Source organism: Callithrix jacchus, chromosome 6, assembly GCF_049354715.1.
Source record: "Callithrix jacchus isolate 240 chromosome 6, calJac240_pri, whole genome shotgun sequence".
Classification (NCBI taxonomy): domain Eukaryota; kingdom Metazoa; phylum Chordata; class Mammalia; order Primates; family Cebidae; genus Callithrix; species Callithrix jacchus.
Window position 1 is genome coordinate 72,668,131 of NC_133507.1, and position 21,503 is coordinate 72,689,633.

Below are 21,503 nucleotides of genomic sequence, written 5' to 3' on the forward strand. Positions count from 1 at the left end.
AAGTTTTTTAAACTTGCATCTCTTAAAAGCTTGACTTTTAGAGTTGGTCCTCTATACATTTGCATTGGAGGTAGGAAGCTTTACAGAATAGCTACCTGGTGCAGGGAAGCCCTGGGACAGAGTCACAAATAAGGCTTAAGTGATGCAAGACAGAGCAAGTGTTTGTGTCCTTTATACTGTGACACAAACTCCCCAGGAATGTTTGTTTGAGACAGAGTCTTGCTCTGTCGCCGAGGCTGGAGTGCAGTGGCTTGATATCAGCTCACTGCAACCTCCACCTCCTGGGTTCAAGCGATTCTCCTGCCTCAGCCTCCGGAGTAGCTGGGATTACAGGCGCCTGCCACCATGTCCAGCTACCTTTTTTTTTTTTTTTTTTTTTTTTGTATTTTTAGTAGAGACGGTTTCACCGTGTTAGACAGGATGGTCTCGGTCGCCTGACCTCGTGATCCGTCAGCCTCGGCCTCCTAAAGTGCTGGGATTACAGGCGTGAGCTGGGCCAGAAATGCTATTTTTAATAACACTTAGGGCTAAGGAAGTACCAGGCACTACAGTAAGTATTATATATATATATATATATATATATATATATATATATATATATATATACTAGTCCAGACTTCACAAAAAAACTTGTGTGTACGATTATTAAGAATCTGCAACACCGGCTGTGAGGGCGATCTGGCTGCCACGTCTGTCACCCCATTGACCGCCAGGGTTGATGCGTCTGATCTAGGCCGTGCCCCTTCCTCCATCACCGCTCCATGCGCATCCCTCCGGAGAGCTGTGCGTTCTGTGGAAGAGGACGACGCCCCGCGACAGAGGAGGTTTGCGCTCACGGGTTCCCGAGTAGCTGCGCTCCCCTGCTGGAACCTCCAAACCAGCTCTCAGAATTCCGCAACACAGAGAAGGTAAGACAGGTTGCCAAAGACAGGCGCCACCTTGGGTTTGCTCTGGGCCGTCTGAGGGGCCGCTGGGCCTTCTCACTCCACGGAACTGCCTCTCAGCCGTTACCGGCAGGAAGGCCGCGAGTGCGAGTTGTCCAGGTTCTTGGTATTTCGAACGAAGAATTGAACAAAATACGCTAACGAAGGAGGGACACCCATGAACAAAGCAGCACAAGCATGGATTTATGAAAGCGAGAAAGCGCTCGCAGGGTGGGAGTGGGCCCCAGCAAATGGATCGAGGGCGGCCCGGAAACAAAGTTTTCTGGATTTTAAGTACTCCTTTCGAGGTCCCTATCGGATGCCCCTTATCTGGATGAAGGCTTTGCTTGACTAATGAAAGGCTGAGGTGAATTGGCGCCCCTTGCAGATGAAGGGAAGGTCCCTGCTTGGCCGGCCCCAGGCACTCTCCCTTTCCATCTGAGATGGGGTGGAAGGGGAGGCTGTAGGGAGAGCAGCCTTCGATTCTTTCTTACTCCAGCTGGTGTTCATTGGCCTTAGGGTCCCTGCCCCCAGACCTTGATGTTTTTCTTTGATTCAGCTTTAGGAAGCCAGCAGGAATCCGCCTGAAGGTTCTTGCCTTCAGACCCCATTTTCCTGTCTCACAACCGCACACAAACATCACGGACAGCGAGTTACATGGCAAGCACTTTTCAAAGCACTTTATCTATTATATGATTACGTTCTTAAAACACTCTAAGTAGCAGCTACTTCTCTAAGTCTTCATGTAAAACTGAGGAAACAGAGGCTTAAGATGGTAAGTAACCTTTTCAAGCTCATACCATTTCTCAGTGGTAGAGTGGAGATTCAAACCTAGAGTCTGTCTCCAGAGCCTTCACTAATATCGTTGATCATGGAGAACAGAAACTACATTTTAGTCAGCAGTTAGCCGAGACCGGAAACACTTCCTATGCTGGTCACACTCAGCCAGCTGAAGCAGCGTCTGTGGAGAGCCTGCTTTGTGCTTAGGGACTACGGTGATCTCAAGGGTAACTACCGTCCCACACCTCTCTCCGCTCTGTTACCATTTATGTTCATGTTCAGTCTGAACTCCAGTTATCCTTCTAGACTATCCAGAATGCATTCTCTTCCTATATTATGTTGAATATAGTCTGAACTCAACCACTGTATTGGCCCTCAACAAGAGAGTCCGGAAAAAGCAGAGGTTCTTTAGGCGTAGGTTCAGAGTAAGAGTGTGAAATCCAGGTAGTTCTGGGTTTGAGTATCAAATTCTTTTTTTTTTTTGAGATGGAGTTTCGCTCATGTTACTCAGGCTGGAGTGCAATGGTGCGATCTCGGCTCACTGCAACCTCTGCCTCCTGGGTTCAGGTAATTCTCCTGCCTCAGCCTCCTGAGTAGCTGGGATTACAGGCACGCGCCACTATACCCAGCTAATTTTTTGTATTTTTAGTAGAGATGGGGTTTCACTATGTTGACCAGGATGGGCTCAATCTGTTGACCTCGTGATCCACCCGCCTCGGCCTCCCAAAGTGCTGGGATTACAGGCATGAGCCACAGCGCCCGGCGAGTCTCAAATTCTTTAATTAGCTGTGTCCCTGGGAAAATTAACTTAACTCTTTTAAGTCTCAATTTGCTCATCTCTTTAAGGTGAATACTTCCACCTGCCTCCTAGAGTTATGAAGAGAGTTAAGTGCCTGCCACAGAGTGCTTAACAAATGGTAGAACCTTCACTTCTTTGCTTGGTGGAATAATTCTGAAGGCATCATACCTGGCAAGGAAGGCGGTGTGATTGATTGAGGGGTAAGTTCGGGGAAAGCATGCTGCAAAGCATAGTCTGGGCCTGGCTTTCTCTCGGGCCTGGCTTACTTGGGTCTGCTCAAGTTGGGGTCATTCCAACAGAGAATGCCTTACGCCCCCTGCTGCTCTTCCTGTGGCTGGCTGAATGCCTGTTCAGTAGGCTAGATTCCGAAGTAATGGGGAAGCCTCCACTTCAGCTTCAGGTCTGAGCTGTGTTCTTTAAAGCAGTTTCTTGGGAATAAAAACCCAGACTTGAATTCATATCCAGCTTCTGAGTCCAGTATTAAATTTACTCATAGAATTTGATACTTTTCTCATGAAGGGGGTAGGATTAGGCTATAAAAGAAAATTCTAACCATTGCAATCATTAGAATGATATTTCTATTACTATTATTTACTTTTAATTTGTACTTATGCTTACTTTAACATGGCATGTGTTTATATAGCATGTATGCAGCACATTTTGCTAGTTTGTGTTTCTTAGGTTGCAAATCCTAGGAGACAGAATAGCTTTAGTAAATTTTTCTGCGTTCAAGCTTGAGTAGGGTACAAATGACCAGTGAAGAGTGAGTTTTGGGAACAAATTTCTTGGTAATACTGTGTTTGCTTTGGTAATCTATTGGCTAGAACGGTGATTCCTGATTTCTGTAGCATAACAAGGTGCAGCGGTTTTGTAGAATTGTTTTTTTATGCCTGTACAAAAAGATACATGACTACTTTCTAGTCTTAAGTTTCACGCACTTACCTTATTACATCAGTTTCTTTAATTCTGTTTTTTGCAATGACATCTGGAGGAATTGTTCTCCAACCAAAGTTCATGGGCCACACAAAGATGCCTCTTTGAAAGTTGTCCACTGTCATATAACTAATCCAGGAAAAAAAACCAAAGTGATACCTCAGATTTTATATATATATATATATATATATATATATACACACACACACACACACATACACATATATACACACATATATACACACACACATATATATATACACACACACATACACATATATACACACACACATCTTTATATACTTTATCAATTTGGCTTCACGATGTATTCAAATGAATGAAACAAGTGCTTATGATGATTTTAGATCACTACTTTTTATGAATAGTTCAAGAAAGTTTACAAGTAGTATTTGCATTAGTGACTAATTGGCTTGATTGTTTGTGCTTAACTTATACTTTTCTTTTAATAATATCCTGGTCAGTTTTAAAGAAAAAAATACAGGAGCAACTTAAATGCACATACATGTTTCCCATAGAAATAAGAACTCAACTTGGAGTAAATAAATGTTTTGGGGTTCAGCTAAATATAAAGGGGAAAAACTAGATAATGAGTATTAGGATTTATTGGTATTTGGAGTTAAGAATTTGTAGTGACCAAATAGATTATTGTATCAGCAAACTCTAATCTCAAGATATTTATCATGTTTTTCTATTTGTTTAAGTAGATAAACTGTATATGTCTTGGATTTTGAAAATCCAAGACATATACAGTTTATCTACTTAAATAAATGGAAAATATTAGGCATATACTCAGCACTTTCTGCTGCATGTGATTAAAGATGTGCTTAGAACTATCTTATAGAATGTGTCAATATTACCTCATATCTTTATCATTGATGACTTCGATTACTGGACAGGCCACTTTCTTTCTACTTAAATAAACTCTTTCTAGAAGAGGTTCCAGCCAACCAACATTACATTCCACGTGAGAATCTAAAAACGTCAACACATCACCTAGAGAGCCAAAAACACACAAAAAAACCCTTGAAAACACAATATATTGAAGGTGTGTACTTCATGTTCAAAGAATGATTGCTCCAGAAATGTGGCTGTAAATGCAGTGATCTTTTTTTTCTTTCCTGAATTTGTGGTCGCTGTAATTTCATTTCATAATGAAATGAGAGTAACTTTGCTCCTAGGAGTCCTGTGGTGCAAGCATAATTCATGGTTGGAAAATATTGATAAACCGCTTAGAATGGGTAACGAGAATCTGAAAATAATACTTGGTATTAAAGGTAATTGCTGAAGTCCCCTCTAAGAGAGTGTGCCCGTTAACATTGCGGGTACGGGATTTGGGACTTTGTTTTTAAGAAGCAGAGAGACTGAGATGACAAGTTTGGCCTTAGTAATGATTAAGAGGAAAAATTACTTCACATAATAGGGATGAAGTAAATTAAAGTGGACAAAATGGCAAGGCTGGGAGGTACTGTGAAAAGAGTTACAGGAGACGGGAGTGGGGAATGGGAGGTTGCTGATGAATCAGTATGGAGTTTGATTTTTGCAAGGTAAAAAGAGTTGTGGAGACTGCACACCAGTGTGAATGTATGTAATACTATGGACCTATACATTTAAAAATGGTTAAAATGGTACATTTTTACATTCTATGTTTTTACACAATTTAAAAAAAGACAGAGGAGGGAAAAAAAAAGGAAAAGAAACTTGGAAGCCAGAAGTAGTATTAAGAACTCTTTTTCTTCCCTGCTAGTTGTGTGAAGGAACACTCTCTCTCTCCCCACTGAAACCACAATAGCATCTACATTGCTCCAGAGGATCTCGTAGAAGTGGTGTGTGTGTGTGTGTGTGTCTGTTATGATGTATATATATGTGAGAGAGTAACAACCCAGGAAATAAGCACCTGATCCAGATCCCATGTGTGATCTTTCAGACCCAGTCACAGGTAATACAAAGGCTCTACCTAGTGGGCTTCATGGAGGAACCCTGCTTTCTCACTCTGGTGTCCAGCCAGTGTGCTGAAGTCTCTGAAGGGAATTGTGGTCCAGGACTCACTCCCTCTCCTAGGCTGCAGGACTTGCTCTTCTGCCTGTCTGCGTTTCTAACCCAGGTGCCTCCATTCAGGTCAAAACCTCTGCCAGGACCACCTTATTGGAGGTGGAATGGGTCTTGAAGATGCTTTGTTCCACTCTGACTCAGTATTCAGTGCTTTCCTACTCGTAGCCTTTCCCTTTCTTACTCTGGATCCTAGGGCTCCGCAACAGAAGGAGCCTTTTGTGCTGGGATCCTTGGGCAGGCAGTGAGATGCTCCTCTTGTCTGCTCTGCTCTGCTCTGATCCACCACTCAGCAGCATTCCAGGGGGAAAAATAGAACATCGAAGGAGCCGGTGCCTTCTCCTCTTCAGCCTCCTGCTGATACTGTTGCAGTAAGGGATTAAGGCTTCACTATCGCTTTCATTTTGGTTGATCTTTTTAATTGACTACTTGGATATCTGGATACTTAGCTCAGCTCTTGACACTCCTGTAAGAGCACTATCATCTATTAAGTGCTTGTTCTATGCCAGTCTCTGTTCTAAACATTCTTCATGGATGTTTTATATAGTTCTTACAACAACCCTGCCATCTAGAACTAATTTTTATTCCCACTCAAGAGACAAGGAAACTAAAGAACCTAGGTAACCTTTCTATGGTTGCACAGCTAATAAACAACAATGTGATATTAGAAGATAGGTAGCTTATTCCATGGATTATGTTCCTTAAAAAAATACCAGAAAGAGGCAGAGCTTTGAGAATGGGAAGGCTTAGAGAACAAAATGGGGATAGTTATCTGGATGATAGACCATCATCACTGAAATCTGCAAACTACCTCTCCATTAATGGAATTTAGCATCACATTAATTGCTTAGTTAACAATGTTATTTTTGCATGAGGGTAGGGTATTGGTGTGGAGTGTTCTTGAGGAGTCTGTGCAAGGCAAAAGCACACCACTCCCATGTAGTCTTCTGTTGTTGGAGACAGCAGTTTCATCTCCTGACCAGGCTGGGGGGGTCCTATTCTAAGGGCATTAAAGCTTGTTTGCCAATGATAGGGTATTGTTCCCTGCATGGTCTGAATGTATTGTCAATTCAAAATTCATATTTTGAAACCTAACCCTAAGGTGATGGTATTAGGAGGTGGGGCCTTTGTGAGAAAATAATGAGGGTGGAGCCTTCTTAAATAGGATTAGTGCCCATATGAAAGAGGCTGGAGGGCATTTGTGAGCCCGTTTTGCCCTTCCATCATGTAAGGTCACAGCAACAAGGTGCCACCTTTGAGCAGTGAGCTGTCACTAGACACCAAATCTGCTAGTGCCATAATCTTGGACTTCTAGCCTCCAAAACAGTAAGCAACAAATATATGCTATTTATAAATTTTCTAGTCTAAGGTATTTTGTTACAGCAGCCCAAAAGGACTAAGCCATCTCCTTAGGGTGTCCTTTGGGGATGGCACCTTTGGGACAACCCTCTCCCTTGCCATAGGAAAACTTACAGGGTCATCTAGGTGTATGAAGTGTGGGCTGCTGAAGTCCACTTGGCTTGTGGTATAGAATGCATTAAAAAAAGTTTCCTACTTGTGATCCATTCGGACCTAGAGTTTAAAAAGCAGTCTTTACTACACCATCTGTCCCTATCGCCATAGCAGCCTTATGAAGTCAAAGGGGCCTGGATTATCTTTCTTAGTCCCCAGTGGCAGCAGGATGGGTCCCCAAACCTGCATTCACTTCCCACCTGGCCCAGATCACTATGAAAATTCTCATTCATTTGCTGCCAGGACCTAAGGGAAGCAACATCTGCTCAAAGCATAGTCTGGAATTTTACATTGTTTTATTTTGGGGAAGAGGAGAATCCTCCTATGCATGCATGCTTTTGCTCTACTTTCAGACATTTTGTTTTAAAATAAAATCTTAGGCCTATGCTGGGTGAGAAATCAGGGAGCCTTCTGTGTAGCTGACTCTGGGTGGGATTTCTGATTGTGGTGGTTATTGTCTGTGGACATTGTACACACTGTTCCTGATCCTGTGAGGCTGAGAGGCATAGCGAAATGAACACAGCATTGAAGTTCATACATCTGCCTTCTATCCAAGCTCTGCTTCTCCTAGCCAGGTTAGATAAGTTACTTAACCTTTTAGAGCTTTGCCCTACGAAGAAATTTCTAAAATTTACCTGATATATAAATTCTTTAAAAATGGCCAGTACCATTTACTGTCAGAATAATGAATCCAATCATTTAAAAATTTTAATTGGCACATAGTAATTGTATATGTTTATGGGGTACAGACTGATATTTGATACATAAAAATGTGTAGTGATCAAATCAGGGTAATTAGCATATCAACCACCTCAAACATTTATCATTTAGCTGTGTTGGGAACATTCAAACTCTTCTCTGATAGTTACTTGAAAATATATAGTAAATTATTGTTAACTATAATGACCCTATAGTGCTATAGAGCACTCGATTTGGAAAGGATAGGGGAGAGGGGATATAGGGAGAGGTTGGTTAGAAAATATGAAATAGGATTTTCTGTTTTCTAAGCATAGGCCCCAACAATACTGGATGGGTTTCATTTGTAACTTAAACTCATGGGGATGGTGCTAACCTAAAGCTGTTCAATGTGCCAAACAATTTTGGGTCCTTGTTGAGCATGGACCCCCACTTATATCCAGTGTACCAACTTGGAATATTGCTGCAATACCAGTTAATGCTGGATTGTCATGTCTAGGATTCCTCGAGGGATGCGGGCTTGGGTTGCCATTTAATTTTAAATAATGCCTCTTAAGTAATGCTAAGAAAACAATTTTTGCCTATAGCAGATACAAGTTATAAAAGTTTGCAGAAAGATGTCCACTGTTGCTTTTAGGAGGCCTTGGAGTTTCCTAGAAGTTAGATGTCACTTGTCCAGTTACTTAAAGTTAGCCAAGGGATTATTTAGAATGCTCACAGAAATGTCAGGAATTTTGCTACGTGCCATGTCATGAGGGAAATGAAAATCTAATCTTTACTTTGACTCTCACTAGTGAAACTGTCTGACGGTGATTCCTCTGGGCAGGGCAGTAAATCACTTGGTCTGCTCCATACTGGGAAGGGCTGTGGATAATCTACTTGCTCCCTGATGTCTCACTTACTCGATCTTTTTAATTCTCTTGGCTTGAGATTGTGAGCAATTCTTAGAGACCCATTGCCCCTGGCCTACTCATCAAATTTTGAAATCCAGCTTGGGCTTTCAACCTCCTCATTCACAGCAAGCAACTGATTGGACCTAATCTTTTTGCCTGAATTAGATTCGGATGAAGAACTAACATGCCCTGGAAACTGCATAGTAAACATTGCTAACAGTAAGTTACATCACTGCTTGGCCCCTTGTTATTTTGTAGATGATTGCGGACTGTCAGAGAACCTCTTGCAGACTTTCAGAAAGCCTCATAATATCCTGGGACCAAAACAGGCCATCTGACTTCTATTTCTGCATGTCTTTGGATCTCTGGATCTCATCTTTGCCTGTTACTGCCCTTTTCTATGGGTCCTAAATGGCGAATCTTTAGGGAACAGTATCTGTTAAGGCCTGTCAGATTCTGGACTCAGATTCTTATCTTTAAACTCTTTGTTTGGCTGAGGCATCCTAGAGAAAATGTTTGTCTACAGGTCTTTGCTGACCTCTAATTTACAGGGACTCTTCAGAAGGCCGTTAGTCTCTAACCTATCTCTACTCTTGAGAGCTGTGGAACACCCAGGGTAGTTTGAGAGGACCCACCACACCTGCATTTCTTCTCAATGCCAGTCTCTGAATTACATTCTCTGCTAAAGCTGATCCTGCATTCCCTTGAATTTCCCACAGGGGACAGGTATACTTTTCAGCATTTGATATGTCCTTGGGCAAAGCTGTCCTAACACCATTACATCGAGACACACCTTTCTCTTCTTTCCAAATTCTCAGGCACCCAGCCTCCACTAATGCTGCTCAAAGTGTAGGCCACAGACCCTGTTGTTTACAGAGAGATAACAATAGAAATTTAGAAGATATATTTTGAAACTTTATAGCAATTTGCAAAATTTATTAATTTATTATTTGTTTACTGTCTTTATATACATGTAAAGATACATATGCACATATATCTTATATATAATAAAAAGGGGTTTGTGTTTTATATATTTACTTTCCTTTTTAGGTAATTAATATTTATTATAATTTACAAAGGGATAGGCCAATAAAAAATAAATTTAGAAGATATATTTTGAAACTTTATAGCAATTTGCAAAATTTATTAATTTATTATTTGTTTACTGTCTATATACATGTAAAGATACATATGCACATATATCTTATATATAATAAAAAGGGGTTTGTGTTTTATATATTTACTTTCCTTTTCAGGTAATTAATATTTATTATAATTTACAAAGGAATAGGCCAATAAAAAAGAAAAAAGTCCTTTTCAGATAGTTAGGAAAGCGTGTCTCTACTAGGTAGTGGCAAGCAATTAAAATACACCTAGCTGGGGTTTCCCAAACTGAGAGTTGTAGACCCCCTTAGTGAATCAATCACTAAATCAATTTATTGGGATTGGCCAAGATCTAAAAAATAAATAACAAAGAAAAGAAGATATTAGAATCTATTGCACATGTTATTTGATAGAATGTGATTACACCTGTACTGAGTTGTGATGAAAAATTTATTTCTACACAAGCCATTGTCAAAATGGTTTGAAAGTTATTGTACCAAAACTGAGCTAATATTCTCAAGGGTGTCAATGAATCTAAATTTACATTCAGATTTGCTAAATTCAAAGAAATTACTTTATGGATGTAACTGCAGGTACTTGAGCAAACAGTTGTAACTGCTTTCAGCAAGCTCATAACACCCCTTCTAAGACACTCCACCTACACCGTCTAATAGTTTGGACTATGCTGGAGGCCACTACTAGAATACTTTGTGCTCCATGCAGGCAGAGAGAATTTTTTAAAAATAAGTAACCCATATTTGGTCCCGTATTCTACTTTCTGCATATGGATGTCTAATCTTCATCTCAAATTTATACAGACAAAATCAAAATTTAACTGCAATTCCAAATGTGCTCCTCCAGTTTCGAGCCTACCATCCACCTAGTTATTTTTCAGATTCCAGTCGTAGGGTTTGTTTCTGACTGTTCTCATTCTTATTCTCTTCACATCTTATCTGATGGCAAGTCTATAGGTTCCATGTCCGCAATCTATGATGAACCTGATCATTTCTCCCATTTACCCTGGCACATCCCTGGTACTTGGACAACTCTAATAGCATCCTAACTGGCCTCCCCACTTCCTTTTTGAATTTCCTAATATCCATTCTCTACATAGCGGCAGAATAAGCTTTCAAAATGTTCATCAGACAACTTTGCTCCTATTTAATATTCTTCGTTGGTTTCACCTTATACTGAGAATAATGCCTACAATCTTTAAGTGATGCACAAAACTTTAGAAAATCTTGTTTTTTTCCCCCCTTGTTCCTCAAATGAATCTTATATGACTTTCCTCCATGGTCAGCACCCATGAGTCAAAATGAACTTATTTCTTTACATTGAATATGCCAAGCTCATTTCTGAATTAGGACATTTGTACTTCTTTTTCCATTTACTTGGGAATATTCTTCATCCAGACCTCAGGTCAAAAATTACCTACTCAAACTCTTTCTTGAGTATCCCATTTTTACATCATTTACAGATAATTACTTTCCAAAGGAAATTAAGCATGGGATGCCATTAAATTTTTCTGAATGTAGTCTCTCATCAAGAATCTTAGTTGTCACTGCAATGCCAATTTTGGTGTGATGTATTTGTTGTCACTAAAAATGTCCACTACAAAGAGAAGACATTTGTTAGCAAGCCAATGGAATCAGAAGAGCTTCCAATATGAGGTCCAGTTACAAGAAAATTAAACACAGGTAAGCAGATAATTTCCCATCAGGACATGCTTGAATTTAAGCTGGTGGAGACTGCAAAACCAGGGCTTACAGGGCTGGAGTAGTGGCTAAGAGTCTAGAGGCCTCAAGGTGTAGAGATAAGAGGACAGACTCTGAAGTCAGGGCATTCTGGTGCCAATTTTGAATTTACCACTGACTAGATGGGGGAGCTTGTGTAAGGCACAGCCTGACTGTGCCTCTATATTCTCATATGTAGAATGAAGACGTGAGTGTATCCATCTCCTAGAGTTATTGTGTGGACTCAATCAGTTAATATAGAAAGTATTCAGAATGGCACCTGGTATTAGTCAGCTAATATTACAGGGCACAGATTCTACCGTAAAAAAGTATAAACATGAACCCAAATGTTTGATGTTGTTTTTAGAATACTCATAGAATAAATTCACTTATCATTCACTCACCAATATCTGCACACTAAAAAGAGGAGAGGAAAATAAAGCATATGTCCTTTGGGGAAGGCAGAAAGAACTATAGGCAGAACAGACATGAGTCAGAGAAAAGAGGGGTGAGGATTATAGAATTAAAAGTTTATGAAGTCTTCAAATACTGATGGTTAGGGTCAAAAGGGCACAGGCTTGAAGAAGCTCCTAGTGGTCAAATTTGGGATAATTTGAGTACCAAAAAGAATAATGGCAATATAATACACATTCAATTTTAAACCAAAAGTGCAGAATGGTTAGGGGATGAGGGGGGAGGGGAGAGGGAAATTGAGGAGAAGGGAGGGAGAGTTAGAAAGCATGAGAGGGAGAGGCAGAGAGATTTTTTCCTTACACATGAATGCCAGCTAAATAAAAAGAAGGGATTATAGAAAAGCAATTTTGCAGCCCTCAGTGTAATACTTGATTTTAGCAGGATCATCAATGGATACTAGGAACCATTGGGTAAAACACTGTAAGAAAAACGGAATATTCTCATGCCTTTATGTATCATTCCATAGATTACTTCTTACTCTCAAAGTAAAGATCTAGCTCTCAACATCTTAACTAAGTTCTCAAAGTTAGTATCAACAATAATGGTGATATTATGTTGTATTCATTTCTATCACTGATGTAGTAAAATTCTATGTAATATTTTCACTACAAACACATTGATCCTGCAAGTAACAAGAAGAAATAGAAAATTTCAGAATGTGGTCAATTGTACCAAACAAATGGTATGAACTTAAAAGTACACACACACACACACACACACACACACACAATAATATTTAAACTAAGTGTGAGGAGTTGAATATTCTAGACTAAGAAGATCAAACTATCAAATGCAGGGTATAAAACTTAATTAGTTCCCCCCCAAAAAAAGAAGTATGAAAGTACGAAAGCTGTGCTCATTTAAGAGAATGCTCCTGTTCTTCAGAGATGCCTACTGAAGTATGTAGGTGTACGGTGTGATGATGCCTGTAATTTCCATTTTAAAGGTTCAGGAAAAAAGTATATACAGTAGGTGTCTATGTATGTGTATGATGAAGCACATATTATAAAAACTGTTTAAAATTGATGGAACTACATGATGCATATATAGATATCATTGTGCTCGTCTTTCATATTTGCTGTATGCTTGAGAAACACTTTAAATTAAAACAAAAATGTGACCAAAGCAAAAAATAAGTAGCGTCTTACCTGTTGCATTCTGTGCTCCTGCCAGCCTGGCCCTTATTAAGCCATGTCTCTCTTTGAGGCGAAGAATCCGAACTTTTGGAAACTGAGACATGTATTTATCCAAATCATCTTTTAGGTAGTCTATATCAGAGTAAAGACAAACCAGGAAATACTGAATTAACTAGGTCTGGATAGTATCAGAAGTGCCTCCCCAAAGTCAAATGCTGAAAACTATGACATTACTATTATCACTAAATTTTATTCCTTGGGTCATCATTTTATTTTCTGATGTCATTTTCTTGGAAGGATTCTGTCTCAGTTCAATATTCTAAGCTGTCTGATTTTTAAAACCCCAAATCTTGTTTTCAGTGTTGCAAGGTGATACAGTGGGGGGCTCACCTTTTCTGAGTATTTGTCTAGGCTGGGGCAGATTTGCCTTAAAATAAATATAGCTCAGGCTTTTGCACAACTCTGCCTCTAGTCTCAGACCCACTTCTTGCAAAAGCCCCTTCCATGACCCAAGAAAGAGGCTAAACAATATGTGCCAATAAGATGCTTTCATTTTCTTTTCTTTCTTTCTTTTCTTTTTTTGAGACAGAGTCTCTGTTGCCCAGGTTGGAGTACAGTGGCGTGATCTCAGCTCACCATAACCTCCACCTCCCCAGTTCAAGCAATTCTCCTGCCTCAGCCTCCTGAGTAGCTGGGATTACAGGCATGTGCCACCACGCCTGGCTAATTTTGTATTTTTAGTAGAGGTGGGGTTTATGTTGGTCAGGCTGGTCTTGAACTCCTGACCTCAGGTGATCCACATGCCTTGGCCTCGCAACGCACTGGGATTACAGGCATGAGCCACTGTACCAGGTTGACCCTTTCATTTTCTGCTCTGACATCACCTTCCATCCTACCTTTTCTCTCTTATAAGATGGCCATGGAGGGATTCAGCTAAAGAAACACTTTTCTGGGGGTTTTATGAGTTATGTTTATGTGGCCTACAGTCACTTCTGTGTGTAATTAAGGTAATGACAGCTATCTTAGGTAGGAATGGCTTCCAGAAAATTTTCTAATAAGTTTTTCTTAGACAGGACCCTGAAAACTGAATAAGCTTCAGGTCTCACAGAATCTGGACCTGCCCCTCCTAAAGGGACTCTTACCTACTTACTAAGTGGGTACTATTCCTGTTTATGCTTTCAAGGCCACTTTTCAGCCAGTTTTTCTCTGTCATCCCACAGCCTCTTGAGCTCAGTGTGATTAAGGTAGAAACTCTGAAGCTAAAGAAACTTTAGCCCATGTTTCAAGGCTAAGCTGTTCTATTAGCATTGCCAAGTTTTTACTATTTTCTAAACTTTTCTGAAAATTGGGTTCAGTTTTGGGAATTTGTAATGTGGCTGTCAGACCGCCTGCATACACAAGTTATTTGACAACCCAAAGAGTGAGATTCTTCACTGTAATCAACAAAAACAAACATAAAAGACGGTGGATTCTGCTATGGAACTTTGTTGGAATCACCTCATCTCTCTTGTCCTATTGGCAATTTGTCTTCTTAATACTTAACTGACATATCACATGCCTTGCTCTCAAGGAAGAAGCCATAGACCTCCATTTCTTTGCCTTCCATAGAGTCTAACTCTAACTCCAGTTATTACTGGTAGGCAAGGCTTCCCTTTAATTGTGATTCTATTAAAAGGGATTTGTGCAATTGTAGAGAACATCTAAACTCCGATACTTCAAAGTGCTCATCTCCATGGAGCTGTAGTTAGAAAATCATTCCGACATGGTAGGAGAGTTACAATGAGACAACTAACTGAACAGAGTTCCAGATGACTTTTAATAGTCATAGGTGCTTAGAGTTAGGCCTATAAGCACCACATAAAATAGTGCATTTGTACAATGTTTATGCTTTGTCAAATTATCCTATACTTTTGCCATCCAAATTGCTACCAAACTTTGCTTCTGCGAAACTTTGACATTTCAAGAGACAGCCTGAGTGGTTTTCTTACCTTTGGTGCTGAAGTCATCCACCAGCAGAATCTCCTTGATGAGGTGTGGAGGAGAGCGATTGAGGACACTGTGAACAGATCTCAAGAGAGTGGACCACACTTCATCTACAAAGCACATGATGACACTGGTGGTCGGGAGGTTATTGTGAACTAGCTGCTCTGTACACCTGGGTCAGAACACAAGCAGAGCACAAGAGATCTGCTAAGGAGATCCACAAGATGGTTTTAAAAAGTCACTGAGTATGATGGTATGCATATATACACACTCAATCTGTCATTGATTTCTCTGGTCTGTCTATCATCTATTTATATGTACCAAAGATGATTTTATTATTTATCATGTGCATTTTCTTAGGGAAGGGTACATGCAAAATAAAAAAAGCAAGAGAATAAGTCGTAACAGTGGTTGTTGTAAAAGGATTAGTGATGCAAGACAAGAGAATGTCCCATGGAAGCATCACACTGCAGTGGAAAGGACACGGGCTTTATAGGTGGTTAGGCTCTATTTTGAATCTCATGGCCAATATTTCTCAGGGCTTTAACCATTAATGCCTGCTTTAACTTCTCTGTGCCTCAGTTTCCTCATCTACAGAATGAGGCAATAAATGGTTTTTATTTAATAGAGTTTTGTAGCCTAGTAATAATATACATACCAAGCCTTGCAGGGTTCCTTACACAGGAATTGATGAAATCGTAGTTATTGTTATTATTGCTAGAATACTAGAAGAGAGCATTCTGACTTATTTAATGTTCCCAAGTACTTTCTGATTGCCCTTACAACTGCCAAAGTGCCACAGGATCTATTCTTTCTCCCATTCTGCTTGTGAATGTATTTATGGCATAATATATATGTGCCAAATAATTAAACTCTTTTCAGCCTCCCTGTCTGGGGTTCCCTTGCTAAGACTCTGCTAAAGAATAGCCACAGTTTAAAAAGCATTTAGCTGGCATAGGAATGCAAACCAAGATACAGTGGGAGTTGGTATTCAGGTGGGTTGCAGCTGGCCTGGGTTTTTCCCATGCCCTGTGGAATACACTGCCTCACTGCTGGCATTCTTTCACCTCCTGCCTGTGCCACTCTTCATAGGCAGTGCCCAGTGGTACCTCACAAAGCATATTTGCCAACTCGCTAACACAGCCACTGTCAGTAATGTGATCATTGATGATGATCATAAATATTATGAGCATTCTATATTATTTCAATGTAGACCTCAAATTACCAGCATCTCTTTCCCTTTCTATTGGTGACTAATCAAAATCATAGTAAAACTCATCCATAATTTTACTGTTAATAAATGGCAGAGCTGGGACTCGAACACTGATACAGTCTGGCTCCAAAAATAACCATTGAGGAAGCCTTAGGTTCACAAGAATAGAAGCAGCTGGCAGTAGATGTGGCACTTTGTGAGAGTTGGCACTTCTGCCAAATAACATGATTACACTTTACTTATTCCATAAATAAAAAATAGGTAAGAGCAAAAACCATAGTAAAGCAAATCACATTTACATGGCACCCTAGTATTGCCAAAGTGCTATTCTGTACATAATTGAATTCAGTCTTCATACCAACTGCTTGAGATACGTATTATTATACACTTCTTCAAATAGAGCAAATTAATCTTGGGAAGTTAAATGACTTACCCACATCATCCACCTAGACAGGATATATAAGGAAATGTGAACAAATAATGTTTTCACTTCACTGCTGGTTTTTCTGTAGGAGAATGGGTTTTGGAATTAGATATATATGTGCTCAAATATAAGTTTTTCTAATTATTCATTTGGAACAGTTTAACTACTTTGATCATCAATTTGCCAACTACAAAGCAGAAATTAAACATCTACCTGTAAGATTACATTTAAATATTGCATAAAACTTATCTCATATATGTCTGACACATAGCAAGTACTTAAGAGATGGTAGGCAAATCCAGCTATGCTCCCTAATTTCAATGGCTTCCTAAATGGTTGTTTATCATAATAATTGACAAAGCCTTAGAAAAACATAAATAGCCAATCCTCGGCCCCAGAAAATCAATTTACAAGGTTTGCAGAGGGCCTGAGAATCCATTAAAAAAACAAACAAATAAAACAAAACACAAAGAAACCGACCAATGGACAAAAGAATGACTCATAAATCATTGATTGGTGAATTTAAGAACTTGAGCTCTAAGTTAATTTATTCTTATTATTTGAGGCTAATATTAAAAAAATAAATTGAGGGCTGATAGGAGCATGTCATAAATGTTCAAGTGACATAGAATTAAAATAACACATTTTGATTAGGTATCTTGATGTAGTGATTACGTATCTAATGCTAACATAAAATAGCGGACTATGTAAACTTATATTAGTCTACACAAAGGACCCATGCCTTGGCATTTCTGAATAATATGATAAGATGTTCCTGTCTTCGCTTAAGAGCTTTATCAGTTTCCTTTGGCTGCCATAACAAATTACTGAAAATTCTGCTTAACAGTTTCTTCCTCAATTTATCTCTTTTCTCTCACATTTTTACTCTAAACAGAAAGAAGATACCAGGCCGCACCCTCAACATTTTGCTTGGTACTCTCCTCAGCTAAATATTCAAGTACATCATTGGCAAGGTCTGCTAATTTTCACCTGACTCTAGGATACAATTAAGCCAAGCTTGCTGCCACTATGTGACATGGGTCATCTTTCCTCTGTTTCTCAATCATGCGCTTTGTATTTCCTTCTGAGCCTGCACCAGAAGTACTTACCATGCTCATATTTTTGCCAACATTCTGCTCAAAACAGCATATGTATTTTCAAAGAGGATTGATAAAAGCTTTCTCTGCAGTGCCCCTAACTTCCTTCTGATCCCTCATCAACAGCATCCCTGATTTCCATATTTCTACCAACAGCATCTTCAGGGCATTCTAAGCTTTTTCTATGATGCTACTCAGAATTCTTCCAGACTCTAGCTAATTCCTTGGTGTATTAGGCCACTTTTGTGTTGCTACAAAGAAATCCACCTAGCCGTGTGCCTGTAATCCCCGCATTTTGGGAGGCCAAAGTGTGTGGATCACCTGAAGTCAGGAGTTCAAGACCTGCCTGACCAACATGATGAAACTCCATCTCTACTAAAAATACAAAAATTATCTGGCAGGTGGCAGGCACCTATAATCCCAGGGAGGATTGAAGAAGGTAGAATCACTTGAACTGGGGGGTAGAGGTTGTAGTGAGCTGAGATCGCACCACCACCCTCCAGCCTGGATAACAGAGCAAGACTCTGTCTCAAAAACAAAACAAAACAAAACAAAACAAAACAAAACAAAACAAAACAAAACAAAAAAACAAAACAAAAAAAAAAGAAGAAAAGAAAGAAAGAAATTCTTGAGACTGACTAATTTATAAAGTAAAGAGATTTAATTGGCTCCCGGTTCTTCAGACTGTACAGGAAGCATGGCACTGGCATCTTCTTAGCTCCTGAGAGGCCTCAGGGAGCTTTTACCCATGGCAGAAGACACAGTGTCATGCTCTTGCAAGTCGCATGACAGAGCAAGCAAGAGAGACAATAAGGTGAGGTCCCAGACCTCTCTAAACAATAAATCTTACATGAATCAAATACTTGGTTTTAGAACAGAATTCTAAAACCAAGATGTCAGCAGGGCCTCCCTCCCTCCAGAGGCTCCAGCGGAGATTCTGTTCCTTGCCTCTTCCAGCTTCTGCTGGCAATCCTTGCTTGTTGCAACCCTTGACCAACATCCATACCATATCACTTGGCTATTCCTTTGATGATACTTCTGTATTTTTAGGTATTTGTTATAGCAGACTCTCACTTCCTGATATCAAAATCTATATTAATTTCTTCTGACTGCCATGACAACTCACCACAAACTTGGTAACATATTCTGCCACATTTCTAGGGGCCAGAATTCTAAAACCAAGATGTTAACAGGGCCTACCTCCCTCCAGAGGCTCCAGTGGAGATTCTGTTCCTTGCCTCTTCCAGCTTCTGCTGGCAATCCTTGCTTGTTGCAACCCTTGAATCTCCCTCTCTGCCTTAACATCACTTTCTCCTCTGTGTCTGGGTGAAAACTCTGCCTGGCTTTGTTTCATACGGATACATGTGATTTAGGGCATTTGGGGCCTATCTGGGTAATTCAGGTTAAATGTCTCCTCTCAAGATCCTTCATCACATCTTTTCCTCAGAAGGTAATATTCACTCTCTTGTCAGGTTAGGTAATAGTCACAGGTTCTGAGAATTAGGAAGTGAATACAGTTTTGGATGACCATGTCTTTTTGCCTGCCACAGAGCTTAATGAGTTAAAGCAAGAAATATGCCGTTTTTGAGAAAAAAAATTAAAACAGCTTCCCTACCCCTCAACAAAAGGTAGGTTTATTTTGAATTTATGGAATTGTAAGTCATACAATTTTTCCCCTACATTTGAAGCTTCTTTGAAGTTTTAGGAATTTGCACATTGAAGTCCATGAAAGTGTTAATTGTTGATACCAAATTATGAACTATAATACTGAAACTCAATTTTAGAAAGATTATTAGAAAAAAGAAGAAAGAATATACATTGAGAGATTTCCAAGAAGTGCATAAAAAGTTAGTCTATTTGGTTGCCTAATTACCAACAATTCCAACAATTAAAGGACAATTTTGGAACTAGACACACTTTAAACTCTGAAATGTTTTTCATAAGGCAAAAAAGGAAACATCTTTAAAATAAGGCTTTAATTCTCGAAATCTCTTGTGGCAAACATTAAAGACCAGAATGATGAGACTAAAGTTTCCCAATGAGGGAATGGGTGGGACTAGAGTACAGTGAACTACGAAGTAAAAGGTAAATGAGCAATGAGACACCCTCTCATACCAGTCAGAATGGCAATTATTAAAAAGTCAAAAATCAACAGATGCTGGCAAGGCTGTGGAGACAAGAGAATGCTTATACATTTCCATACTGTTAGGAATGTAGTTCCTACCAATTAGTTTAGCCACTGTAGAAGGCAGTTTGGAGATATCTCAAAGAAATTAACACAGAACTACCATTTGAGCAAGCACTCTCAGTACTTGGTATATATCCAAATGAAAATAAATCACTCTATCAAAATGATTCAGGACTATTCACAATAGCAAAGACATGTAATCAACCTATGTGCCCCTGAATGGTGAATTGGATAAAGAAACTGTGATATATCTATACCATGGAATCCTATGAAGCAAAAAAAAAAAAAAAAAAAAAAAAAAGAATAAAATCATGTCAATAAAATATGTATATATATATAAAAGAAAGAGGAGGGCCGGGCGTGGTGGCTTACGCCTGTAATCCCAGCACTTTGGGAGGCTGAGGCGGGTGGATCACGAGGTCAACAGATCGAGACTATCCTGGTCAACATGGTGAAACCCCGTCTCTACTAAAAATACAAAAAATTAGCTGGGCACGGTGGTGCGTGCCTATAATCCCAGCTACTCAGGAGGCTGAGGCAGGAGAATTGCCTGAACCCAGGAGGCGGAGGTTGCGGTGAGCCGAGATCGCGTCATTGCACTCCAGCCTGGGTAACAAGAGCGAAACTCTGTCTAAAAAAAAAAAAAAAAAAAAAAAAAAAAGAGGAGTATAACACTTTCCAAAATGTCTTAATTAAAACTCAACAGACAAACTCAAAGGGCAGACATAGAGGAATTAGAAGAGCATAATTCAGTCAACCTCAAGGAGAATGAATACTTTGGCTTCAAAGAAGCCAACTCAAAAAAATCTACCTGATTTCCGAGAACAAGGTGCCAATCCACGGTCTGTGCTGGGCAGATCTGTGTGATTTAGAAGGACAGAGTTTGGGTGGGGGGTGGAGGGTCAATTGATGATATCTTTATCAAGTCTGAACAAAATGAAACAAACAAAGAAAATCAGTCAATCAGGGCAAAACAGCAGCTTTTCAAGAGGAGTCTGCAATCTATTTTGGAGATTGACGTTGTCATTAGGATGTTACACAATGTGGTGACATAACCAATTTTTTCCTCTCCAGTTGTTTGTTATTGTTTATACGCCATCTTTGTGATAGATATAAAATTACCTGACAAGGTAGGATGAAATTATGTGATCTTCCTAATAAATGTATAATGGCCAAACAAAAACAAAAACAAAACCCATGTCCTTAGCAGCAACATGAATGCAGGTGGAGGACAATTATCCTTAGCAAATTAACACAGGACCACATGTTCTCACTCATAAGTGGGAACTAAATATTGGGTACTATGGACATAAAGATGGCAACAATAGACATTGGGGGCTACTAGAGAGGGTAAGGAAGGAGGGGGAAAGGGTTGAAAAATTAACTGTCCGGTGCTATGCTCAGTACCTGGGTGACAGGATCATTTGTATCCTAAACCTCAGCAGCACACAATATATGCATGTACCCCCAAATCTAAAATCTTGAAATTATTTAAAAAAAGGAGTGAAATGTAAATAAGAAAAAAGAAAAGGATAGTATCTTGCTGAC

The 21,503-nt window shown here is 39.6% G+C and overlaps 2 protein-coding genes across 5 annotated transcripts in view; one reads left to right on the forward strand and one right to left on the reverse strand.

Annotated features, from left to right (window-relative positions):
* The window catches only part of GALNT5 (polypeptide N-acetylgalactosaminyltransferase 5), a 50,189-nt gene that overhangs the window by 14,047 nt on the left and 14,639 nt on the right, over window positions 1-21,503 (reverse strand). The window contains exons 2-5 of the mRNA XM_002749427.5: window positions 15,039-15,205; window positions 13,063-13,182; window positions 4,314-4,449; window positions 3,445-3,564 (exon numbers count right to left, since the gene is read on the reverse strand). Of these exons, the coding sequence (XP_002749473.1) occupies window positions 3,445-3,564; window positions 4,314-4,449; window positions 13,063-13,182; window positions 15,039-15,205 (543 nt within the window). The remainder of the gene's footprint in view (window positions 1-3,444; window positions 3,565-4,313; window positions 4,450-13,062; window positions 13,183-15,038; window positions 15,206-21,503) is intronic.
* LOC144576800 (uncharacterized) lies at window positions 222-17,698 on the forward strand. 4 transcript variants are annotated; one of them, XR_013519336.1, is made up of 4 exons: window positions 222-550; window positions 651-908; window positions 2,550-2,702; window positions 17,566-17,698. XR_013519336.1 is itself a non-coding variant. In XM_078329118.1 (2 exons), the coding sequence occupies exon 2, from the start codon at window positions 762-764 to the stop codon at window positions 1,083-1,085; it is 324 nt and encodes a 107-aa protein (XP_078185244.1). In that variant the 5' UTR covers window positions 415-550; window positions 651-761; the 3' UTR covers window positions 1,086-1,233. The 4 variants fall into 4 exon arrangements, 2 of the variants coding, with proteins under 2 accessions (XP_078185244.1, XP_078185245.1); XM_078329118.1 differs by lacking the exons at window positions 2,550-2,702; window positions 17,566-17,698 and having other exon boundaries at window positions 415-550; window positions 651-1,233; XM_078329119.1 differs by lacking the exons at window positions 2,550-2,702; window positions 17,566-17,698 and having other exon boundaries at window positions 433-550; window positions 714-1,233.